Source organism: Paroedura picta, chromosome 13, assembly GCF_049243985.1.
Source record: "Paroedura picta isolate Pp20150507F chromosome 13, Ppicta_v3.0, whole genome shotgun sequence".
Lineage (NCBI taxonomy): Eukaryota > Metazoa > Chordata > Lepidosauria > Squamata > Gekkonidae > Paroedura > Paroedura picta.
This window is the reverse complement of record NC_135381.1, coordinates 34,127,765-34,145,050: the sequence shown is the minus strand read 5'-3', so window position 1 is coordinate 34,145,050 and position 17,286 is coordinate 34,127,765. Positions and strand designations below refer to the sequence as shown.

At 45.8% G+C, this 17,286-nt stretch overlaps 1 protein-coding gene and 1 long non-coding RNA gene across 4 annotated transcripts; one reads left to right on the top strand and one right to left on the bottom strand.

Moving 5' to 3' along the window:
* Window positions 1–1,728: 1,728 nt before the first annotated feature.
* Window positions 1,729–4,976, bottom strand: LOC143822466 (uncharacterized). The gene is made up of 3 exons (XR_013226162.1): window positions 4,865–4,976; window positions 4,535–4,738; window positions 1,729–2,279 (listed from the first exon to the last, which is right to left on the bottom strand). It is a non-coding gene; the product is annotated as an uncharacterized LOC143822466 (long non-coding RNA).
* On the top strand, window positions 4,553–17,281 carry LOC143822465 (uncharacterized). 3 transcript variants are annotated; one of them, XR_013226160.1, is made up of 2 exons: window positions 4,553–4,692; window positions 16,773–17,281. XR_013226160.1 is itself a non-coding variant. In XM_077307643.1 (2 exons), the coding sequence occupies exons 1-2, from the start codon at window positions 8,101–8,103 to the stop codon at window positions 17,213–17,215; spliced, it is 474 nt and encodes a 157-aa protein (XP_077163758.1). In that variant the 5' UTR covers window positions 7,774–8,100; the 3' UTR covers window positions 17,216–17,281. The 3 variants fall into 3 exon arrangements, 1 of the variants encoding a protein (XP_077163758.1); XR_013226161.1 differs by having other exon boundaries at window positions 4,665–4,747; XM_077307643.1 differs by lacking the exon at window positions 4,553–4,692 and adding an exon at window positions 7,774–8,131.
* Window positions 17,282–17,286: the final 5 nt, after the last annotated feature.

The following is a 17,286-nucleotide window of genomic DNA, read 5'->3' as shown; positions in this document are numbered from 1 at the left end:
TCCCAACCTAAATCTAGTCCCCTACCTCCCGATCATCCATTTTCCAGCTGTTCTCACCTTAATTTTTGGGCACTCCCACATATACTGCATCATTAGCCCAGAGTCCTTCCAGAGATAATTCACAAAGCTGAGTTTGTCTCACACAGCCTAACATCTCAGATGCCATAGTACCTCAGAGATTGCCCTGAATATAGATACAAAGCTCAGCCACCAAGTTCTGATTTTTTAAAAAACCACTTTACACAGAGCTCTCACATAATAAATCAAACCATTGGTCCACCTAGCTAAGAATCACAGGTTCCAACAGAAAGATATCTTCTCTAAAACATCATCTCAGACTGGGGTGACTCTCCAAGTGTCCATGGACTACAATAACCATGAACCCTGCAGTGGCTCATGGTAATTGTAGTCCATGGGCATTTGGTGAGCCATAGTTTGACCCCCCCTGAAACTCTTCTAGAACTGCAGTTGTTAAGGACTGAACCTACCAACCACTTTGTATACAAAATTTAACCACTATATCACAGCTCTTCTCCAGTTACCTCTCATACATTTTACTACAGCTCACAAGACTTACTGAAAGCTCCTTGTTGTATTCCCCCCCCCCCCCACAAGTATGCCAAGTTAAATTGTAAATTAATGCAGAAAGAGAGACTCCTAGCAGGTCTTTCTGAATTCCTTGTCTGCATCACAGGGTTGCTATGAAAATAAAAACAGGAACGGCAGAACTATATATGCCACACTAAACCCAGGGGAGAAAGACCAAAATAAAAATGTACTAAACACTAGGAATTACAGAGGCACCGTCCAGTAGAACAGTTGCTGTCAGACCTTCCAGTCACAGAGCTTCCCCTTTAATTCCCAGAAAAACAACACAGTAGCCACTGACTTCAAGCAGGTGACACGAAATAACATGACACCAGAATGAAATGACAGGAAGGAGAACCTTATCTAAACTGAAAGATAATCTTTTCCATTACCGGATGATAGTAACTTGTCACTCTGTTGCATTTTCTCAGCATGCATTCATGTTGGTGGGGCATGGTGTTCTTGAACTTGTACCAGGTTCCTCCAAAAGCCATCTTGAGAAAGGGTAGCTACGGAGGTCTCCTCTCCATGGCCCACTGGCTAAAGACCTTTGCCCTAGAGCAGGGTTAGTCAACCTGTGGTCCTCCAGATGTCCATGGACTACAATTCCCAGGAGCCCCTTCCAGCAAATGCTGGCAGAGGCTCATGGGAATTGTAGTCCATGGACATCTGGAGGACCACAGGTTGACTACCCCTGCCCTAGAGGTCTATCAAAGCTTGCACAATTTGCAGAAGCATGTGAAGGACTTCTGTTTAGCTTGGCTTTTAACAGTCAGGATAAATGTCTTTGTTTTATGTACAAATGCAAAAGAGAGTAAGACACTTTGGGTTATCCTTTAAAAAAAAAGATCTGTTTTTATTATTTTTGCTGCTCCCAACCAAAATGCAATCCCTTTGTGCATCTGATACTATGAGCTCCTGGCCCAATATTGTTGGTTCTTCTGGTTCTTCTGTGACACCACCTGACCTGTCTTTTGGTTTCTGTTGCAGGCAAGACCGTCCAGCACTTAGCAAATTAAAATTGGTATGATTAGTAAAAGTAGAAGCAATTTTGTTTGTGACCCTGATTTGGACTGCTGGCAGAGCAGGCATCAGGTTACACAGCTGAATCTCTTTGTCAGGAACAAGAAGATACCCATCTCAGTATCAAGAGCCAGCTTGGTGCAGTGGTTAGGAATAGCGGCAAGCCAGGTTTGATTCCCCGTTCCCCCACATGCAGCCAGCTGGGTGACCCTGGGCTAGTCACAGTCCTGATAGTGCTGTTCTTACAGAGCAGTCCTGTCAGGGCTCTCTCAGCCCCACATACCTCACAGTGTATCTATTGTGGGGGGTGGAAAGGAAAGGTGATTGGAAGCCACTTTGAGACTCATTCGGTTAAAAGCAGCATATAAGAATCAACTCTTCTTCTTCTTCAACTCTGGTTTCCCCAGTGGACTGCTATAATCCAGGCTCAGTTCTGCTCATAGGAAGCTTCTGGAAGACAGCTTGGTTAATTTCTTATTTACACTGGAATTAAGTTGTATTTCTAGCCCTCCCAATTTGCCACGTTGCAGGACCAGTTCCAGGTTTCTATGGAAACTGTTGCCCAGGGAGATGTTCCGTGGTAGAATTTATTCCCATGGTTGATAACAGAAGGTTAGATGAAATGGAGAATCTCTTTTCTGTTTCCTTGGACATCCTGGTCAGGCATCCTGTTATGAAATGAGGATCAGAAGTGAGTACGGTCATAGGGTAGTTCTCTCATGTCGTGCAACAACCCTTTTAAGAGTGTGTGGAACTTGTTAAGAATTTTGGTACCAGAGGAGGCTAATTCTGCCAGTACCAGCCATAGAGAATGGAAAGACAATTGGTGACAATAAGAGAGACTGGAAAATTTGTTGCTGTGCCAATACCTCAGGACAATGAAAATGAATTAGCACAATGCCTGGAACAAGCCAAACTAGGGGTAATCAAACTGCGGCCCTCCAGATGTCCATGGACTACAATTCCCAGAAGCCCCTGCCAGCGAATGCTGGCAGGGGCTTCTGGGAATTGTAGTCCATGGACATCTGGAGGGCCGCAGTTTGACTACCCCTAGAATCACATTTATTTATTATTCACATTTCTAGACTGCCCCTATTGACCCTGTTGTATCAGAGTGGTCTACAACGTTTGTAAAATACAATTAAAACTGGTTAAAAAAAAATCAGCAATACAATAATAGTGGTAATACCAAAACTATAGAGCTATCTGTTTACTGTCCTTGTCATATTGCTAATGTAATGACGGCTGCAAACTTGTCAGAAATAATAAATCCACTAAAGGGTTGTTTCCTCCTGTCTCTCTTTGACAGAGATCTGGTGATACTGAAACCATGATGCGAAGATTTTGCTGGAGGTCGAGCTAAACAAGACAGCCGGCTCACACCTGCAGAGAAGAGGCCGCAACAGGTAGCAACTGAAAACAGAGAGCGGCCGGGCCCCCAAGGCAACTGGTTTCCCTTTGTTCCCTTACCCAGTTACAACCCAATATCACATGACAGCAAATTACATAACTCTTGTGGTCCAAGGGACTGACTGAGGCCCTTGAAATTTTGTCCCTGCCGCCACAAGCACCTTTAAAACTGCCATTAGTTTTTCACAAACGTACTCCACTGTGGGAGAGAAGTTGTAAAACCACTGTAATGTCCTGTGTTGATGCCGGCTACTCCACATTGTAATTATTGACAGTTGACAGACTGCTATAGCATTTTCAGGTTATTGTGATCTATTAGTTCCTCTGAGAGCCAGCTTGGTGTAGTGGTTAAGACCTGCAGTCTCTAATCTGGAGAACCGGGTTTGATGACCCACTCTTCCTGGTTGAATTTGGGCCTGTCCTAGTTCTTTCAGAGCTCTCTCAGCCTCACGGCGTGTCTGTTGTGGGGAGAGGAAGGGAAGGCGATTGTAAGCTGCTTTGAGACTCTTTCAGGTAGTAAAAAGTGGGATATAATCACACATACACACACAGCTCTTTTGGATGTTTAGTGGAAGGAGGTATTTTCCCCTCAATCTCTTGAAAATAACATAAACCACACACAGCCCCATCCATATATGCAGATTAGCACAATCCAATTCCCTATTCCTTCCTTCCTTCCTTCCTTGCTTCCTTCCTTCAGATCATCCATCTTAACCATGCCTTAAGGATTTATGAAACAGGTTCTTGTCTCTGGTGAGGCTTTCCTCTTTGCATGACAATGGAATTATATTAGAGAGCACTGCTTGAATCTACTAACATATATATTTATTTAAGCAGCTGAAGGGAGCTTGACAGACATAACACAGGTGCCCACATTCTCCCCTATTAAGAGGGAAGGCAGTTGTGAGGATGGGATTTTACTGGACAAATAGTATGGGGAAAGCATTAACCCTCTCCCCACACAAGATAGCCCTGACCCAAATTGCTTTCCCTCCCTATAGTTGCTTAACCTTATATGTGTGTATATAATGTGTGTATATAATGAGTGTGTATATAATGAGATCCAGTAACAGATCTCTGTACAGCAAATATCCCATGGAGAGTGGAATTATGGTTTGTAGCATGAGTTTCCTACAAAGCCTAATTGCTATAATGGCTATAATTTTTAAATGTCAGGACTCCTGTGTTTCAGGCAGATAAACAAGGAGTACAGCCATGCTGGGGAATACTGCCCCTTTTGAAAGTCTCTTGTGCCTGTATTACAGGGGGACTGCTCCCTTAAATGCTTCCAACTTCTACCTGCAAATCACAAATGATAGCTTTCCCGGATTAATTATATATAAACAACTTCTGATTGGCATCATAAGTGCTGCTTCTCATTGCAGAGGGGAAATGTAGACGACTCTTTGGGGACCCGGAGGCAGAAAGCTCCTGGTAAAAGGGGCGGTTCTCAAAAGGGGAGGCATTGTAGCATTTATAGAAAAACCACAGCCTAGTTACAGTTTAGCGTGACCTTTTGTGCAAACGCCGTATCCTGGTTTGTGCTGCCATAGACTCTTATGGGGCTGGCAGCTACATGGAAAGACAGAAGTTTTAGCTGAAGCTGACATCATCTGTTTCTGTTTACTCTTTCTCTCCTGCAACATGGTTGGCAGACGCCTCTCCAGTGAGGTCAGTGCTGGGTTTTTCTAACAGGAATCCTGCATCTTTCGGAGACCTGTGCAAGGTAGAAAGAAAGTGGGAATAGGGATGGTTGTGGGGTTGTCCTCTCAGAGCATTCCCCTGCCAAGAAAAAAAGCTTTGTGGAATTTTTGCCTAGCTATAAATGGCATAATAGTCCAACCTGAGTAACAGGGTGGCAGCTCTACTTTTCATCATCTTGCAGTTCTCCTGGGTTAGAAGAATCACCTGTGGTTTCTTGACTAACCACAGGAAAAGGGTGAGGGCTTGGGTTAGTGGCCCTGGGGAGAAAATAAGGCTGCAGCAGTAAGTAAGGAGGGGGGGGAGAGCAAGAAGACATAAGGGAGAGTAATCTATTTGACCTTTGTTTTTTTAGTAATAACTTTCACTGAGAATTTTTAAAGTTAATTAAAAAGAGAGAAAATGAAAGAAAGAAAATCAAAGAGAAAAAGAACTAAACAAGTTACATATATATACACACATTCAATTTTATCTACGATTAATATATTTATCAGTTACACTATGATTCTATAAAATAGATGACATCCCTCTTTTTTAAGAAAATATTTTAGGCTATAATAAACATTTAAACAATTTAACAATAAATATAAATAGAAATGTCTTATCTCTTCTTCTAATTGTCATAGAACAACCAAAACGGCCTCCAGATTTAAACCGTTTTCAAAGGTATTTTCATCAGTGGTTGTTTTTCCAACTTAGTATTTGTTGGTGAAGTCCTTCACTAGGATCTGTTCTTCACAGAATTTAAACAATATATATACTGGACTTTGGCTCACAGGAATGGAGAAGTTTTAGTCCAAAGACTGTTCTTTGGAAAAACAACACTGATAACAACCACTGATGAAAATACCTTCGAAAACGGTTTAAATCTGGAGGCTGTTTTGGTTGTTCTATGACAATTAAAAGAAGGGATAAGACGTTTCTGTTTCTATTTATTGTTAAATTGTTTAAATGTTCATTATAGCCTAGGGTAGGTTCTTTTTTCTGTTATCATACTCATTTTGAACCATCCTCTGTTCGTGGTGTAGAAAATCTTTTAGAGCAAAAAGTCAAATGAACTATTTTCCCTTTTGCCTTGTTCTGCTTTTTTCTCTCTGAAGTCAGTGGCTTGCCAGAGAACATTCTGCTGTGTCACAACTACAGTGTGATGTGTCCTTCCTCAGGAGGAGGTGCTGGCATCCCTGCCTACTGACTGCCTTGGCTACCACCAATGAGAGGTAGCTTGAAGGCGCCAACGTGGTCTGCATGCAAAGCGTGGAGCCACACAGAGCTAGAAATAGAAATATTTATTTATTTATATACCACCATTCTCAGAAATTCTGGCTCATGGCGGTTTACAACATGTAAGATAAAACAATAAAATCACCCAATAAAAATCCCCTAAAAGTCGGGGGGGGGGGAAATACATCATAGTCCTTACACAGAAAATCCAAAATATACAGTGGAAAAAAACAATCATATAACATAAATCCTTGGTCCCCAGTTGAGTCTGGGAAGTCCACCAATCTCTGCTTGTTTTTAGTTATTTATTTATTAGCTTTTTATACTGCTGTTCCCTTGTGCGATCAGGGTGGTTTTGGAAAGGTGCTAGTCCTGTCCCTAGTAGCAAAATGTGACAATATGGTGGTAGGTTCTGTAAACTGAAGAGTGCAGGAATACAGATAACATAATCAGTGAGGGCCTGCAAGGAACTTAGCTGTGGCATTGTGGACCAACTGAAATTACTGCACTGCCTTTGTATCGAGCTCCAGAAAGACCTGAATTGCAGAATTCAAATAATGGGTGTTATCGTGTGTAACTGTGACCAGGTCAGCCTTTTCAAAAAAAATGCAGCCACTGGTGAACTAGGCTGTTAGTAAAAAAAGATTTTGGGGAAATTTCTGAAACATGACTACCAAAAGACTCTTAGAAGTACACCCAGTCTGTTGCTTGTTTTCGTTTTCGTAAACCCATTTGTAATCTTTGGTGCTTCCCCTGTTTTCTTTCTGGAATCTCAGTAGTCACCTGTTCTCATGGGTGGTGGAGTATTGATTGTTGCCAGTTTTTGCCCTCAAGGGTATAGTGGGCATTTCTGGTTAATTCCTACTTGTAGTATAAATCTTACTTAAGGGATTGGGAGAGAAATCTGGGATTTTATTCTTAGAGTGAGGTGAACAACGTATCTCTCCCCCCCCTCCCCCATTTGCAGGCTGGCAGAAATTATTAGTAGGGCTGCCTAAAATCCTGAATACTCTCAATTTGCCTCCAAGGCTCTTAGTGCCCCCCCCCCACGATTTACATAATTATCACAAAGGGAGCCTATGGCCCTAATTAAGAACCACTGGTTTAAGCTTGTTGTAATGCTTCCTGCTTGCTTGCTTGCTCTCTGTTGCAAATTTAGTGTGTGCAGGAGGTACCCTACCTGTATCATCAGCAAAGGATTCTGGAGTGCATTCTGAGCATGCTTTCAGTTCACACAAGATGCTGACCCAACCAGAAGCGATATACATTGTATGCTAGCATGAACTGAAGGTTGGAGCAAGCAGCTGTAAATTGCTGGCCATGCAATAGCCTTCCCATGTGGCAGGTATGCAAACTCTGGAAGGGTGCCATTTTTCTGGATCTGTTCTTCTCTTTGGCTGGAGCATCCAAACTTGAGGCCAAGCAGACTAAACCTGCTTGTACCCATCTGTTGGCAGATCTCAGGGTTCTCTGAATCTCTGCCAATACAAATCTTGGAACATTTCTAGGGAGACGGTTATGCTGACCTCATATTTATTTTTAGTTGTTAGAATATTTATACTTCATGCTCTTGATAAAATCTTTCAGTGACATGAATATTCCTAAACTATGAATACTAATTCTGCAGGAAATAAGATGCTGGCCTGTTGTTAAATCTTCTTACACAAGCGAGTTGTTAAGAACTGCTACTGGCCTCCCATGCAAGTAAGGCAGCTGGTTTACTGCTGAACTATTGCCCAGTGAATACAGACTGTGTTTTTCCACAATTTAAAAAAAATAAAAAGTAGGGGGAGAGTCTAGGAAACGTAAAAAAAACCACCAGCTTTTAATACTGCAAGCACAAGAGTTCTGTTCTGCGTCGGAAAAGCAAGTATAAGCAAAATTGACAGCAGCTGAGGAGCAAGCTGTCACTAGATTTAGCTTTTCTGGATTCATGCATTCTGGAGCTGATGGAGAAATGCAATAATAAAAGAAAAGCAGATGTCCACATTTGCATGTATGTGGAAAGGGTTGCGACTGAACGGACAAGGCCCCAGTTTCAAGCTCAGGCATATCCAGTTAAAAGGGAACAGATGGTTGGAGCTGCGGAAATCACCTGCTGGAGACCCTGAAGAGCTGCTGCCAATCTGGATTCTACAGTGTCTGTTATACTGAAGAATGGAATGGACAGCCACCTTGGTTCATCAAGGTCAGTATTGTCGACTCAGACTGGCAGTGCCTGTCTAGGTTATCATATCACCTACTACCTGAACCCTTGGAGATGCCTGGGACTGCACCTGGGACCGTCTGTATGGAAAGCCTAGGCTCCACTACTGAGCCACAGCACATGACTTTTCATTGTATATACCCAGGGCAACTACCACATTGTATGTTGTTGTTCTTAGGTGCGAAGTCGTGTCCGACCCATCGCGACCCCATGGACAATGATCCTCCAGGCTTTCCTGTCCTATACCATTCCCCGGAGTCCATTTAAGCTCGCACTGGCTGCTTCAGTAACTCCATCCAGCCACCTCATTCTCTGTCATCCCCTTCTTCTTTTGCCCTCGATCGCTCCCAGCATTAGGCTCTTCTCCAGGGAGTCCTTCCTTCTCATGAGGTGGCCAAAGGATTTGAGTTTCATCTTCTGGATCTGGCCTTCTAAGGAGCAGGCAGGGCTGATCTCCTCTAGGACTGACCGGTTTGTTCACCTTGCAGTCCAAGGGACTCGCAAGAGTCTTCTCCAGCACCAGAGTTCCAAAGCCTGAATTCTTTGACGCTCGGCACATTGTATATTCTGTTCCAAAGGCATAATGGCAGCACTTTTTCACAGAAGTGGCCAACACAGATCAGACTTGTTTAAATCGGAGTTTATTAGGCATCCCTTTGCAGTGCACTTACATGATTGCTAGATTCTTCTGATATCGGATAGTCAGCACGGTCTCATCTGAACTGAAGGAAAAGTGGTGCTCGTCTCCTCTGCTGGCATCACACCTGAGGAATGGCAACGTGCGAAATTATATTGCACCTCCCAGGCCCTCCTCACTTTTCTTGTTGCGCCTTTGTTTGCCATCTTTTCACGCGTCTTGCCCTCCTCATCTGCTGTTGTGAAAGGCAGAAGAGAGCAACAAGCCTTATACATGTCCGTATGTCAATCCAGGCAACCAATCTCCTTCCTCCATATTTTAAAGCAGTTTAAAGGTCCCGCAATGCCCACTAATTTTTTTTAAATCCAAACTTATCCTTTGCAAGGCCTGTGCATGGAATCATAGATGCATAGTATTTTTGAACACCACTTTCGAGAGCCACACTTTGTGCCACAACCAAATATTTATTTGTCTTTATTCACCACTTGCCCCCCCCCCGTTCTCTCCCCCTGTTGTGCCTGTCTCAGTTCAAGATCTTTTATTTGTAGCATTGCCTACGTGCATGTCCGTTATTCGTTGCTCCAGACATGTCACCATTTTAAAAAAGAAATTCCCATACTTGGGAGAGGGACGATTCTAGACGTGTTTGAGCAAGACGATTCTAGTGTGTTTGAGCCTCCATAACTTCCTTCTGCTGGTTGCCTGCTGGTTGCTCTCCAATTGCTAGTGCTTTTTAGGATGGTGAATCCACTTTATGCAATTCCCAAAGAAGTGCTTTAAAATGGAGGATGTAGTGGCCAGTCAGTTGGCCAGATGCTGGATGTGGACAACATCATGTGGCGCAGCTGGAATATAACGCCTACATTTGACTGGCATGACACTACATTTAACAGGTGCGGAAATCCCCTAAGTATTTGAGACTGCTTGCTATTGGGGACAGTGCATTGTATACAGTGCATGTGGAGCTGAATGTGCAATTTAAAAACCCCCATTTATTTGCATAATAGTCCCTGGTTTTATTTTGAAGGTTAATGCATGTTGGTTCACTTCTATAATCAGCTGTAAAAATAAAAGAAAAGTACTAAAAAGTAAAGTACATGCAGGATGTAACATGTTAACAGGGCTTTTGACTGAACATGCGTTCAGTGGAATATGTGCACAGGAGTAAAGACAGACAAGCACATATATATTTGCAAAGGACAGCCAATGTATTCAGGCAAGTATCTGTCCTATTTACAGTGTGTTTTGAATTCAGGGCATGTTAGGTGGCCATATTTATTGCACAAGTTGCAAAAAAAAAAATCCAGCTGGTTCATGCTTAATAATCATCAGTATATAATAACTTAAAAATAACAAATATGGCAACTTTCAGGGCCATTCCTACTATATTCTGGTCCCAGGGTTGAAAGGTGCATGAAACTCCAACACTGGCGAAGCAGGCCAAGATCTGATCAGTGCTTGAGATGAGAGAAGCCATTGTATGCTATCCTGAGTCCCATGAAGGAAGAAAGGTGGAATACAAGTTCCGGGGGGAAGTCACTTGTCTGAATTCACACATCCTCAAAGCAGTGAAAACCAACAGTGTCACCCCAAGATTCAAAGAGCTGTTTTCTCTTCTTGTGAATTAAATTGCCACGAATCCTTAAATTGCTTCAATTGTGAACTGCCTGATTTTATCCCCACCCCCCCTTTGTTTGCAGTCTTTTGTGGCATTTGTACAAGCAGTGTGTGGCTGCAGCAGACCAAAGTCCACTGAGGCTAGCTTGCTGTGTACAAAAAATAAAAATCCAAAAAGGGGAGGTACACTCCCACTGCTGTTTCCAAAAAAAAAAAAAAAAAGCCAGGCAGGGGGAATCAGCGAGCTCTCTAGCGAGGCATCAAGACAATGACCCAACCCCATTGTCAATTCACTGCTTCTGACTTTCTAAGACATACTGCTCTGTACGTTTAGCTACTTTGAATCATTCTGAATTTGTCTAACATTTTAAACAAAGCTTTCTGTGTTAGTGACTCTGTCTCTCCCCACTGCCCTCCTGTGAGGCTCAGGGTGGTTTACATGAAACATAAACAGTACATGGAACTTTGTTTCTACGTAACATATCAATGGATTGTAACAATTACAACATTAACATTACCAGCCATAACTGAAGGTAACAGTCAAATAAGAATACGGGTTCGAACAGGTCCATGGTTCAGATCGGGTGCATGGATTCCTGGGAGGGAGGTTCAGGGGCCCTGTAGATGTTGTTGATTCCAGCTGACCTCAACCAAATGCCTGGCGGAAGAGCTCCCTTTTGCAGGCCCTGCGGAATTGTGTTAGTTCCGTCAGGTGACTGGATTTCCTCTGGGAGCTCATTCCACAAGGTGGGGGCCGGGACAGAGAAGGCTTTGGCCCTAGTTGAGGCCAAGCGGGCTTCTTTTGGGCCAGGGATGCTGGTTGGAGGTGGTAGAATGTAGAGCTTTTTGAGGGGCATAGGCAGAGAGGCAGACCCTCAAGTACACTGGGCCCTGACCGCGTATGACTTTGAAGGTAATTATCAGAACCTTTAGCCTGATCCGGAATGCGACTGATAGCCACTGCAGTTGAAGGTTAGGCCAAATGTGGGCCCTCCATGGTGTTACTGTGAGGACCCTGGCTGTTGCATTTTGGACCAGCTGTATTTTCCATATCAAGGTTAAGGGCAGGCCTGCATGGAGCAAGTTGCAGAAGTCCAGTCTAGAGGTGACCGTGGCATGGATCACAGCGGATAGGTGTTCCGGGGCCAAGTAGGGTGCTAGTAGTTTGGCTTGGCGGAGATGGTAGAATGCCAGCCGCGCTACCTTTGCGACCTGGGCTTCCACTGTGAGGGAAGCATCCAGGATCACGCCCAGGCTCCTGGCGGAGTGAGCTGTTGAGAGCTGCACACCATCCAGGTGGGCAGACATGCTTCCTCACACGGACCCTTCCTACACAGCCACAGGACCTCTGTCTTTAAAGGATTGAGCTTCAGATGACTCTGCTTGAGCCACCTCGTCACTGCTTCCAGGCGGCTGGCTAATGCTTCTGGGGGAGAGTCAGGGCGGCCATCCATCAGGAGGAAGAGCTGGGGGCCATTTCGCACGGCTTCAAAGTAGCAGAATGGTTGCTATTTGGAAACGCTACTAATTTGCCATAACCCACGACGTCGTAGACAATCTGCAACAATCCTGAAACCAATCAGCAAAAAGCGCTTCGTTGTGGCGCTTTCAGGGGAATCCAGAAAAGTGGATTCACCCTCCGGATAGCGATACACTCCTGCAACCAATCTGCAACAGTAGCGCTAAAGACCTGTGCGTTACCATTGTTGCTGGTTCTTCAAAGTCCCTCCCCCTGGCTCTCTCCTCCAAACTTCCGGCGAAGCGATCGCCATTTTTTTTTCTCCGAGTGAGCGGGGATAAACGCACCGGCGAGCCTCTTTCTGTTTAGAGGCTTCCCTGGCTTCAGTCCTTCACCTTTAGTCACTAAGCACAAACCACTGAAAAGCCCGTTTGCTGAAATAAAGTCCCTTTATTTTTTACAAATAAATTCAGCCGAAAATCGGGCCCGTGAGAGGGGGGGGGGGATTTTTTTTTTATCACTCGAGGCAGCGTGCAAACGATCATACAATCAAACGAAAGCTCACATTAGGCAGCTGGATGGGTCTCTCCGTAGCAACGAATCTACCTAGATTCGTTGCTATGGGTCATTCTTTTTTTTAAAAAAACCTTTCTTAAAGGGAAAGGGGCTGTTTGGGAGCATGCTAACGGCTGCCCATTGGCTGCTTGACGGCCAGGGGCGGGACGAGCTTGGCAATAGCGCTTCCTTTCTAGCGATTTCTGCCGAGACCGGAAGCCTGTGGGAAACGCTAAAAAACGCAACTGATTCCACTACAAAGGCAGGTATGCATAACGACGAATTCCACTATTTTAAATGGCGATTTTTCATTCCGCAAACAATTTGCAACAAAGATCCCTGTGCGAAAAGGCCCTGGGTGTCATCTGAATATTGATGACAACCCAGCCTGAACTTCCATACCAGTTGGGCAAGAAGCTGCATTAAGATGTTGAATAGAATAAGAGAGAGGACTTGATACTTCTTGCAGTAGTGAAACCCACAAATGTTGTGTAAAGAAGTACTTCCTTTTCAGTCCTAAACTTTAAGGCAAGCAGTTTCATTCGGTGAACCCAAACTGTCCTAGGAGAAAGGGTGTGAAGCCTGCATTTTGCAACTAATGGAAGGGGGCCTGCTTTCTGTGACTCATTAGAAATCCTCTTTCCAGGAATTCAGACCTTGGCAGAAGACGAATTGTCTGTTCTTTATCACACAGGCTTACCAATGGATTTGAGGGCAAGGGGCTGCCTCTCAACCAAGCTCATGACTATATTTGGGAAGCCAACCATTAAGCTTTTCTTGGCAAGTTCTACTCAAGCCTTCCAAGAGCAATGCTTTCTTCTGGGTCCTAGTGCACCCTATATAGCAGAAAGAAGGAGGAAAGTCCCCCATCCTAGGGATGCTTGGGCTTTAAGGAGGATCTTGGTATGTTTACTTCTGTCCAGCTTCTCTGACTCAAGAAAAAAAAATTCTAGGCCAGGAGATACTGAAACAAATGCATGGGTGGAATCATATTATGTCTATTGCTCATGCGGAGGTCAAACTGAAATGCAGACAGGGAATTCTCATTATGCTTCCAAAAATAACCAGGACAGGGGACATTCAATGCTTTTAATACAGAGGACAAACAATATGACAAAACCTTTTAGAAACAGGAAAAACTAACAAAGAAAGAAACCAAAATCAGGAGCTTTCTTCCGTTTCATCTATGCGATTTTTCAGGGGATTAATTTTTTAAAAAAATTGTTCTGTAAGGGCACCCCATAATGGCATCACGTTTATTTTATCCTGCCAGTCATAATGCCTGCTGGGGAAACATTGTTGTCCGACATCATCCTGTCTTGTGGTAAAAAGGTAAAGGTATCCCCTGTGTAAGCACCGAGTCATATCTGACCCTTGGGGTGACGCCCTCTAGCGTTTTCATGGCAGACTCAATACGGGGTGGTTTGCCATTGCCTTCCCCAGTCATTACCGGTTTACCCCCCCCAGCAGCAAGCTGGGTACTCATTTTACCAACCTTGGAAAGATGGAAGGCTGAGTCAACCTTGAGCCGGCTGCTGGGATCAAACTCCCAGCCTCATGGTCAGAGCTTTCAGACAGCACGTCTGCTGCCTTACCACTCTACGCCACAAGAGGCTCGTGAGTTCCAAAACACCACAGATGGAGGTTTTCCACCAGGTGTTTGACTGAGGCCAGGGTATGGAAGATCTCCGCCCCCTCCTCCAAACGTTCTGAACATTCAGATGTTTGAACATTGACCACAGGTAGCCACCAGACTATCTTGAGGCATGGAAGCGAGGGTATTTAGTTGGGTTGAGTGGGGTCATCGGTTGAGGTCTGGGGCTTCTTAGCTGTTGTTGGATGATTTTGTTGTGTTTTCTCCCTTTGTTGTGAACCTCCATGAGCTGGCAGGTCCGAGAGCAGCAGGTAATAAGTCAAATAAATCCAATCAAATAATGTGAACCAAGCCATTCTAACTCACTTGTAGTCCATGAACATCTGGAGGACCACAGGTTGACTACCCCCTGGACTAGATAACCTCTCCATTGGGGGTTGTCTTGGAAATACACGCTGAACTTGCCAAGCACTTGGGTAGCCAGAATACATAGCTGGAGGGGGATGCATTTGACTTTTGGACAAGTTACACAGGCCTTGGTCCTTGTCCTCTTCAGTTTGCAGAGGTGTCTGGGTCTGATGCAGCGTCCCTCTGCCACATCCTTAACCCCCTTAGTTCTTCCAGGCGTGGCTGCAAACCTTGCTGTTTTAGAACATAGAACCAGCTTCTCTAATGTTTCAGTTTCTGCATACTCTGCTAGCGTAGGCTCTTTTGTTTGTTTCGCTCTGTACTGAGATGAAGGCTTTGGCTTCTTCTCAGGCCATGCAAGCGCATTCCAGTCATTGGGTAGAAATGTTGCCATCACTTTGGATAGAAGTAGGGCTTGGCTTCAACCCACAGCCTGGCTAGCTCCTTCAAGGTCGTGGGTTTGAATCCCACTTAGTGGCTGGAGTTGAGACAATGTGTGACGTTGGGCCTGTCAGTGGAGCACTTCCGAAAAAATCTGGTGCAGAGGGTGACTACCCTTAATATTGGCGCCAGCAGGCTCTTTGCTTGCTGGCAGCCTTCTTTAAAATGACCCTTAAAATGACCTTAAAATGGCCTTCTCTCCAATTGCCGGGCACAAGCAGGGATCATCTGCCGAGGGGTGCTTGGGGGTACTTCCAAGGGGGATCTGCAAGGTTTCAAATCTACCTTATACCTTGAATGGAGAAAACTTTCCATTGAGCATGTGTGGCTCTTCCTGCTAAAAGCAGACTGTCATTTTTAGATCCAAACAAATTGTAAAAGATAAGGCTTGAGGAATGGGCCATCTAGTTATGAATTTGCTCAATTTCTGTTTGTTTCTAATATCCCATACATGCTTGATGTTTTTGATTTGTTTTGTCATTGCTTTATGGGCTACTGTAAACAATGGATTGAAGCTGGCTACAGTGATGTGGTCAGGCGAGGATCAGGGAAGGACTGGCCTGATTCCCAACTCCATCCTGGGAGGTCTATGGGCAGCCTTGGCCCAGTCGCATGCTCCCAGCCTCTCATGGTGGCAGCAGTAAAATGGAGGAGAGAACAATGTTGTGAGATGCTTTGAATCTCCTTCCTTTGCTTTTCCCAAACTGGATTTTGCAGAAATGCCCAATTTGCCGTTCATCACAACCATGTGAGGTCGGTTAGGCTAGGAAGAGTGACAGGCCTAATGCCATCTGGCTACCATCATTGCACATTGGGATTTTAATTTGCATCTTACTGATTAAGGCCTATACAACACTGGTCCTCATTTTTTAAGACCCCACATGACACACTATCCAGTTTGGGAAACGCTTTCAGCTTGGGCTTTGTTCTGTTGTTAGGTACCTTCCAATCCTGTATTGTTGTTAACTACATTTGAAATTTACCACACTGTATTTAATTGAATTTGTAAGCTGTCCTTACAGCCAATGTGGCAGGGCAGATTTCTTAAAAGCTAAAGTATACAAATCAACTAACTTCTCCAGGCGCTATACCTGCACTTCCCAGGCAAAGCTAGTTTTATGCTTTGAGGACTAGAGAGGTACTTTTAAAAATCAGAATGGAGGATGCTGAATTCTGTCCCTGGCCACTGAGATGTGGAGCCGGCAAACCTCCAGCCAAAGGTTGAGAGATCTCTCACAAGAAGCTCCTTCAAAGGAGCGGGTGCCCCCTTTTCCTTTCCCACGAAGGCCGGGACCCCTTTGGGGGTTGAATGACCCTTTCACAGGGGTTGCGGCAGGGCAAGCAGCTTGGCCAGGGGAGCGCCACACAACAGCCTTGGGGGGTAGATTGAGATAGAGCGTTCGTCTGACTGGAGCAGCGGAAAAGAGCGAGATCAGCATGGGTGGGACAAGAGGCAGAACTGAACTGAGAAACCCAGGGAAAAAAACAATTTATATACAATCCTGAACAATGGATCTTCCCAACATTGGTCAATTTCGGTTTAATTTCTGTGCAAGAACCCTTGCATCATTTTATGGCTGGGGGGGGGGTCACCACGACATGAGCAACTGCATGAAAGGGTCGCGGCATTAGGAAGGCGTATCAAGAGCCCCGGAGGAGGCTGACAGCGGCCACCCGGCAGCGCTAGGACCCAGGGCGGCCACGGGCAGCGCCAGCAGACACACCTGTTCCTCCAGCTCAGCGCGAGCAGCCCGGGCGGACTCGCAGGGCGCGCAGCGGGGCCCGGGAGGGCTGGCGGAGGACAGGCGACCCCCGGAGCCCTGCAACGGCCTCTCCCGCGGGTCCCCTCGGCAGCCGGAGAGCCCCCCGGCCAGGCGCCCTCGCTGACCCCTCTTGGCCTCTCTCCTTCCAGAGCCGCCGACCTCCGCCTTGGGCTCCGGAGCGCAGGAGGACGCTGCCACGCCGACGGCGCGCCCCGGCCGAGTGACCCCGCGCGAAGCCGCCCCCTGGCCGCAGGATCCGGAGAGGAGACGCCGCTCCGAGCGCAGCGGAGCTCCGGCCTCGGCGCACCTGGGCAGGCGAAAGCGGGCCGAGGAAGACGCAGGAGCTCTGCCGGGGAACCGCGGCTGGCCCGGACGCGCCCTGCAGAGAGGGAGGCTGGACCCAGGAAGCGCCCGGAGCCGGTCCTGCGCCTGGATCCGGGACTCCTCGCTGGAACTTCTTGGCCTCGTGGTGGTTTCCTCCTGGATCCCCCCCGGCTCCGATTTGGGGCTCTGCTCCGGATCCATCCAGCCTTTGTGCTTTGACTTTTTTTGGGGTGGGAGCACTGCAGTCCCCTTCCTTTGTATTGTGTAGAGCAGCCTTTGAAGCCACACCCCGATCCCCATAGAAACTTGCAAGGAGGGACTGGCCAAGTGGCACAGGGG

Excerpts from the sequence above, each read along its gene's own strand:
- LOC143822465 (XM_077307643.1), top strand. The coding sequence starts at position 8,101 with ATGGAATGGACAGCCACCTTGGTTCATCAAG. Across the intron at positions 8,132-16,772 it reads AGCCACCTTGGTTCATCAAG|AGCCGCCGACCTCCGCCTTG; the intron begins GTCAGTATTGTC and ends CTCTCCTTCCAG.